The sequence below is a fragment of the Stegodyphus dumicola genome, chromosome 11 (assembly GCF_044657685.1).
Source record: "Stegodyphus dumicola isolate Sdum_Otavi_A_Nest chromosome 11, ASM4465768v1".
Taxonomy (NCBI): domain Eukaryota; kingdom Metazoa; phylum Arthropoda; class Arachnida; order Araneae; family Eresidae; genus Stegodyphus; species Stegodyphus dumicola.
Window position 1 is genome coordinate 111,515,347 of NC_140778.1, and position 8,016 is coordinate 111,523,362.

Here is an 8,016-nt window from a genome sequence, read left to right on the forward strand (position 1 = left end):
CAAATATTTCTTTTTATATATCAGTAAATTAGTAATTTTTTTCCTTAGTAATTTATACTAAGGAAATAGGATTAATGATTACATTGCGATTTAATTACCGACAAAATGATTTTTTATATAATTATGGACTAGCATTAGTTATAACTAATTAGTTTAATTGGTTTATTAAGCGCATTATTAATGAAGGTTGTTTATAATTCGATTACCTTAATGAAACGTAATATCAGATTGAGTATAATGTAAAATTACTAGATGTGCCAGATGTTGGACAGTCAACATTTTAATGCACTATCGTGTATTAGGATATGTTCCTTTGTTAGAAAATACCCAGCATTCTGTATCCGTAGATTTTTTTAATTATTACTGTCATGAATTTTATTAGTATTGCTTCACTTTGTCATGAAAATACTTTTGTAGAACCAGAAATATAAAATAATTACCTGATGAAAGGGTTTAGAACATAGGCATTTTGTGCATATCTGTCCAAGATATAAATGTAAATTAATTTACCTTAAAAAATCTTCCTGATGACATTAGGATTACCATTAAGCAGGTAACCCTAGTGTGTGGTGCATAATCAAATAATCATGTTGAAAGTTATCACCTTCCCAGAAGGCTAAAATCATTTCTAATTATGGATTTTATGTTATTTTTGTTAATAACATGCGAGTAATCGCTAAACGTGTTAATTGTTAGAAATAGTAAGATTATACTTCAAGCAATTTTTCAAGACAACAAAATTATTTTCTCTTACTTTGGCTAATCATTTTAGCACAATATAAACTATTTTGTGTTTGTTTTTATATTAATTAGATAATTAAATACAGTTCTGATGTTCAATTTACTCATAAGTATAATATTATTGAATTTACACGTAGGGAGAACAATATGATTATCTTCTTCATTTACTGCAAGATAAACTACAGAAGCAAGAAACACGTTTTAGGAAATCAATTTCAGCATCTGAGAGACTTGCCATCTGTTTAAGGTAAATATAAATATATACATTTGTTTTGAAAGCAGTGTCGACGCTATACAATTTACCGCCTGGTGCAAACTCCACAAATCTGCAATTCTGCCACCTGATTCCTTCCTAAATTCTAATAATTTTGTCATCTGGTGTGGTCACACTGGTTGCCTATGCTCTGGCACCAGCTCTATTTGAAAGTCTTTATTACATCTAATTCCAGTTTTGTGTAGTATATATAATTGAAAATTAATGTTCTTGTCAGAACATTTTATACTTCTGTCTAACTGAACTTTTTAAAATTCATATTTTTTTTTAAATTTGTAATGCATTTAAAAAATTATGAATAGGAACATAATTTTATCAAAATAAGTTACATAAATAAAGCATTTATTTTCTGTGGTTTAATAATAAGAAAGAAAATTGCAATCTCTTTGAAACTGACCCCCCCAAAAAAAAAGAACCTTTTTTAAAACTTGCATACTGCTACAGATTGCCCTTTGTTCATTTTTAAACATGTTTTTAAAACTGCAAAAATTTAATTATTGATTCAGAATGTTTTTGTAGATTTCTAGCATCTGGAACTAATTATACAGACCTGGCATACACTTTCCGTGTTTCTAAATCTTCAGTTTCACATATTATTCGAGAGACCTGTGATGTCATATGGCAAGTCTTACAGCCACTGGTTATGGCTATACCAGCATCACCAGATGAATGGGCTGTAATAGCAGAAGGTTTTGCATATAAATGGAATTTTCCCAACTGTGTTGGTGCAATCGATGGTATGTATTATGTCTTGCATTCCATATTTATTTGTCAGTGAGTACTTTTGAAATACAAAAACTGCATTATATTAAAATTAGGCAAATGAAGATTCTTTTCAAAGATAAATATAAAATATTACAGAATCATCTAACTTGATATATGAGCTGTCTTAAAATATCAAAAGACTGGAATTGTTTCATAATAAATAAATGAAAATGTGAAATGAAAAACAAATTTTAATATAAAAAGGAATTTTTTTGCAAGTTTCTAATTTAAGAACTTTTTTAAGAACTGAATTTATTATTGGAAAAAGTATTTATATTAGTTTTTATCATTAAAGTGTATATTATTTTTCTTTAGGCAATTAATAATTATTGCTTTTTTTTTTCCTTGTAGGTAAGCATATCAGAATACAAGCTCCACCGTCAGCTGGATCAACATATTATAATTATAAGGGCTATAACAGCATAGTCCTAATGGCAGTGGCAGATGCTAGTTACACTTTCCTTTATGTTGATTCAGGCAACTATGGACGCATCAGTGATGGTGGAATTTTCAGTAACTGTTCACTAGGTAAAGCTTTGGTTAGTGAAACTTTGTTTTCATTGCCAAATCCAACACCATTATTAAATAGTGATCGAGTTTTGCCTTTTGTATTTGTTGGAGATGAGGCTTTTCCACTCAGGAAAAATATTTTACGCCCTTATCCTGGCAAATTTCTGTCGAATGAAAGAAAAATTTTTAATTACAGACTTTCTCGAGCAAGGAGGTGCGTTGAAAATGCTTTCGGCATATTGGCGTCTAGGTGGAGAGTACTTCGTACTGAAATTGCCCTGAACCCAGAGCATGCTAATAAAGTAGTTTTGGCATGCTGTTGCCTTCATAATTACTTAATGAAAAATGAGTTGGGAAAGGCAGCTAAGAAATACTGTCCAGTGAACTTTGCTGATTCTCTTCTTTCAAATGCCACCATTAAAGAAGGTATGTGGAGAACAGAAGAATTTACATGGCAACCTCTTGGCCGTCTAGGGGCCAATAATTCATCCCGTGCTGCATCTGCAGTTCGAGATAATTTTTGTGAATATTTTTCTGCAGAAGGAGCAGTACCATGGCAAGAAAGGAAAGCATTCCTTGTGTAAATTTATTTTTTGAAAATATTTATGAAATATGTAAATAAAACAATAAAACAACTGATTAGTGTTATGTACAAATAATTTCATTTATTTCTTGCCATAATTTGTAAAAATTGTATTTCCGTTTCCAATTTTTTTTCATCGGTCATTTTTTTCAAATCACTATGGAGACTCAATAAAAATAGTTTATCATCATCGTCATCATCATTTTCACATCGATGGTGATTTTTTAAATATTTATTTGTTTCATCAATAACAGAAAGTATTGAACTTTCAACTGTTTCTTTCTTTTTTCTTTTCTTCCCTCTAGGAATATCTTCATCATTATTATTTGAATTAGTGTTATCTAAGATTTGTCTGGAGCTTGATGCAGGTGATAAAGGTGATTCACATGAGGGCATAATGTGAATAACAGATGGCTCCACATATTCAGGTTCTGTCGGATATTCAATATTATCTGAAGACTCGGAGACAACAGATTCTACTGTGAAATTAAGCTCCTCGAATTCTTTGTTTCCTTGAAAGTTTGTCTGTGTCCTGTTTAGAAAGAAAACAAGGAAAAAAATCAAATGCATATGAAAAATATTTTTAATACATTAATGATTATTTTGTGATACAAAGTAATTAGGTAGTGAAATAAGCAAATTTAGAATCTTATTTGTTACTGCATTAAATAGCTTATTTTTTAATTTTTATTACTTATGAACTGCAGACAATTTAAATAGATCTTAAAATTTAGCATGAAAAATAATGTAAACCAAGAGTCTTCTTGCTTCAGTGTGATTACCTGAAACTAAAAAGCCTTTTTTTGTTAATTTGAATTATAACATCCCATTGGATTCTTTTCTTACATAATATTTTGTGTTTATTAATATTTGCAAGAATAATTTCTAAAAAAATACAGTTTGTTACATCCAGTTGTATGGGGTAATTCCTAGTCATTACGTTCTTGGAGCAATGCTGGATCACATTTTGTTTTTAATTAAAATAATATTTTATCAAATATGGGAAGGGGTAAAATCATCATCACTCTTTGAATCTTTTGTACTGCAATATACAACCAAATTGTCATATTTACTCACTAATAATTTTATCGTACAAATATGGAGAAGGCAAAATGACATGAATAATTTATTTTCCGACGTATGGTGCAAAATAAATAAGGTGTATTAGATACATTTAATTAAATTACATACATTACTGCAATAATTTAGTATATGCATTAAATTATTACATATATGATTATATTATTCATTGAATTATATGTACACAGCATCGAGGTTTGCCGATTTCGCCTCATGCAAAGATTTCGGATTGCAGCGTTAGAATCACTGTTGCTGTAAAATGTCAACAGCTTTTCTTTATTTTTCCGTATATCATACACAATCATGTCGCAATTCCATGCCATTCTGCTATATAGAGGAGTAGCACCTGCCTCCATCTTTTACAGAATTTGCACTTTTTGCGTTACTGTCAATGCAACGTGTTTACGTTTTTCAAAGTTGCAAGCAGTAAAATCATGAGTGTGTTTCTTATCTGTCATTGTATTAACAAGGACTGAAATTTAAAATATTCTTAATTTATCCACAAAATATCAGGATAAAAAAAAAAGGCAGCACTAAACAATCTTGTGAAAATAACAAAGCTCAGAAAATACAACAACGTGAATCATGAACTTGAACAAAGAGTGAATCGTCTGCTTTTTTACCTCGATGCAGATTAGAAGGAAAAAATCTTTTTTCTTAAACTTTTTATGTCAATAATTTGGTATTTCCATTATGACTCATTATTATTCAGTTATTATGACGTCATTATTCGGTAAGTATTTTTTCTTCGATATTTCGTACTCAATGTTGTGGTTTCCGAAACCAAGAAACTCAGAATATAAACTGAATGCTTATATTCTGATAGGCAACGCGGATTTCAGGAGTTGGCGAATTTTCGGTATTTGCCTGTATTTGTAGACATTAAGATGAAAAAATGGAACAGATTATTGGACGTGGAATCGCATCTCAGATTAAAATTAACAACCAGGGAACAAAATTATGACAATCTGTCTTCTCAGCACAAACAGTTTCATCCTTCTCATTAATCCAAATAAATGTTATTTATAATGTAACATTTATTTATATTAATGCCATAGAAAATCAAATTTATAGTAGTGAAGATGAGCGGGATTATGAGTTAAATAACATGGCTGTAAATATTACTATTGGAGGCTGCAATTTAACAGTTGTGATGACAGTAGTGTTTTTGACAGTAACAATAATGTAGTATGCCCTAAATAGAGATGACTTTAAATGACTTCATATAGTAATTATAAAGAAATCAATATTTTAGATGAAAAAGAAGAATCTCTTGCCTTCATTGAAGAAATTTTGAATATGCATACAAAGCCCTTACGTAATAAATGAAAATATTGAGCCACTAATAACTCTTATTTCTTTTTATAGAAACACAATCACAAGAGAATTTTATCAAATTTTTTGTATCTTACAGTTTAAGACAATTTTATATAATCTTGGCTTACACATTTCACATTCTATAAATAAAAAAAGATCACTATACTTTGGGGACTGTTTTGAAAAATTTCATGCCATGAAAGATTTTAACAGTTAATTCAGTAATAAAGTATTGCAACTTCATTTTTTAATTCAGTTTCATATATACTTTTGTATTTATTTTCATTATGAATTAATGTAATAATTTAAGCACAACTCCTTGATCTGATGGTATACATTATGATAATTAATCCCACGCTTTATGTATTAAGTGCAAAGTAACTTCATAAAATTAAAGCAGGTATGCATAATCTCAAACACTAACTTCTGAACATCAAAATGGTCAGTAACACATCAGTTTTGAACTGTGTGAGTACAGAAATATGGGCATCAACTATAGAGGGATAAACTATAAAAAGAAATTGGCCTCAAAAAAAAAAAAAAAAAAAAAAAAAAAAAACATATACAGACGAGTCTTCATCAAAATATTTAGAAACTCAGCTTTCAAAGGAAAGAGCAAGTGCTTTGTTTATATTATGCATATGCTGTACTTTGTTAATAAGTTTACATTGCAAAAATATTGGCCTATTTTTAATTGGGAAGATTAAAAAAGTACAGAACAGCAAAGTTTCTACAACATTTTTTAAGGGTAAGAACTTCAGTTGGCCCAAACACGTTAGAAAAAAACTATAATGTGTAATACAGTTTTATTACAACACATTTACAAGGTGTTAAACCATTCATAACGAGTGATGAGGCAATAAATGTTAAAAAAAAATTGTGTAGGAGAAGTTTTTGTTTTCCAGAGCGTAAATATTTGGATAGAATTTGAGTTATGGCAAAGCATATCTGCCTAAGGGGAGGAATTTCTTAAGTAAATTGGTTTATATCCACATATGTGACTATCTAACATATTTAATAAATTTATATCAATAAAGTTACAATTTTTTATTGCTAGTCAACCTAGGATAACTCCAAATAATCCATTTATGCTTTATAATATTACAGACTACTAACAAGTAAGATTGTATTTTGTTAATATGAAAATTTATCATTTTATATTTAACATAACTAAATAATTTGGTTCTGAATATTTACCTTCGATGGCGGATACATGGATCCAAAAATGACATTTGGGGCATCAGATGCCATTGCTGCTCTGCAGACTCTGCACTAGCTCCACTTTTGCATTTTGTTTTTCTTCGGCTATATTGCTTACGCAGATTCTGCCACCGGTAAGTAACCTCTTCAACTGTGAAATTAAAAAAAAATATAGCTGAAATTTTAATTCAACCACTTTAATTAATTACTGTTTAATTATTAATATTTTATGCAAACAATTATACTAATTATATGAGATTCAAAATGTATCCATACGAAAATGAAATATGGATCTTATATATTTATATATATGGATATTTATATATTTAGGGATTTTTTATGTATTTCGGAATAAACATTTGCATGAGAAATGAAGAAAATGTATTTCTGAAAATTGAAGAGGAAAACTTTAATCAAATTTTACTACTGTTGATCTTCACACTTACTACTTTTACTTTCTTCTTCTCATAAGCCTTCAGTAACATGTTGCAAAAAAGAAGAGCAAACTAATGTAAAGACAATAGCTAAAATTATGTAATCATCTGAATTGCTATAATTTGGGAAAAATTTTAAATATATATAATTGAAGGTTGCTGCATATAATTTTCATAGAACAGTGTACATTTAGATACATTTTAAAGCAGTTAATAAACTTTAATTTTAAAAAATCCATCTACTGAGCTTCTTTAAATTTTATGAAACTCAGATTTTCAGAAATGTTCTAAAATGCTATAATTTTACATATGTCAACAAATTTTTATCGTGTAATCGTTATTAAACCTATTTTGTACTTGAACAATTGCGTTAGTCGAAAGAGAACTAGAATAAAAGAGAGCACATTGCAATCCGAAAGGAGCAAAAAAATAAATAAATGGATGCATACCATCTCGGTTCAGTCTTTCGGCAACCAGTAGCCAAGCAACGTCTTGTCCTCTTTTCATTCGATATTCTTTTTTTCTATTATCCCATAAAATCGGATGTTGTTGTACTTCTGCAATTAATTTGCAGTCAGACGTAGTCAAATCTTCCGCCATGTTTTTCGCTTAAAGCATCAACAAAACCCTCGTGATAGTTTGTAAGTCTGTGATTGGCCAAAGCTTTCATCTCATAGGTTCGGAGTTAAAATTTTCCATCTCTTGGGTTTACGTCAATTCCCTTTGAAGATTAACCGCTCGACTTAGGTTACGTTTCTTAGGACGTTAGCTTATGCTTCTTGGGACCAAAGTTCCGCTAGTGTAAACGGGCCTTAAGGGGACCTTTTAACGTCGCACTAAATAGCGACCAAAAATTTTCTTCTTCTCCTTCAGCTGTATCACACTGAACTGCTACTAGAACCCGCTGAACGTGTTTCGCCAACACCTCCTAGAACTAACTGAAGGCCACGGCGCGTTTCTCAGGAGGAGGTGTGACGTCAGTGTTAGTAGGGATTGTATTTCATTTAACTCTCCCCACCCAGGACTGTGGTGGGTGGATTTCCGGAGTTTTGACGGTCACTTGGTCAGAAATCGTCCATAAGAACAGTCGACATTTTCCTTCTTTTTTCAGA

The 8,016-nt window shown here is 30.2% G+C and overlaps 1 protein-coding gene across 1 annotated transcript; it reads right to left on the reverse strand.

Moving 5' to 3' along the window:
• Positions 1–2,936: 2,936 nt before the first annotated feature.
• LOC118201554 (uncharacterized) lies at positions 2,937–7,652 on the reverse strand. The gene is made up of 3 exons (XM_035373666.2): positions 7,354–7,652; positions 6,468–6,621; positions 2,937–3,405 (listed from the first exon to the last, which is right to left on the reverse strand). Exons 1-3 carry the CDS (start codon positions 7,502–7,504, stop codon positions 2,952–2,954), a joined length of 759 nt encoding a protein of 252 aa, XP_035229557.2. The 5' UTR covers positions 7,505–7,652; the 3' UTR covers positions 2,937–2,951.
• Between the last annotated feature and the right edge of the window lie 364 nt (positions 7,653–8,016).

What these genes read in the sequence shown, in the direction of transcription:
- LOC118201554 (XM_035373666.2), bottom strand. Translation starts at nt 7,504, where the DNA reads ATGGCGGAAGATTTGACTACGTCTGACTGCAAATTAATTGCAGAAGTA. An exon ending in CGAAAGACTGAACCGAGATG is followed by an intron (nt 6,622 to 7,353) that starts GTATGCATCCAT and finishes TTAATTTCACAG; the next exon opens with TTGAAGAGGTTACTTACCGG. An exon ending in CCATGTATCCGCCATCGAAG is followed by an intron (nt 3,406 to 6,467) that starts GTAAATATTCAG and finishes CTTTCTAAACAG; the next exon opens with GACACAGACAAACTTTCAAG.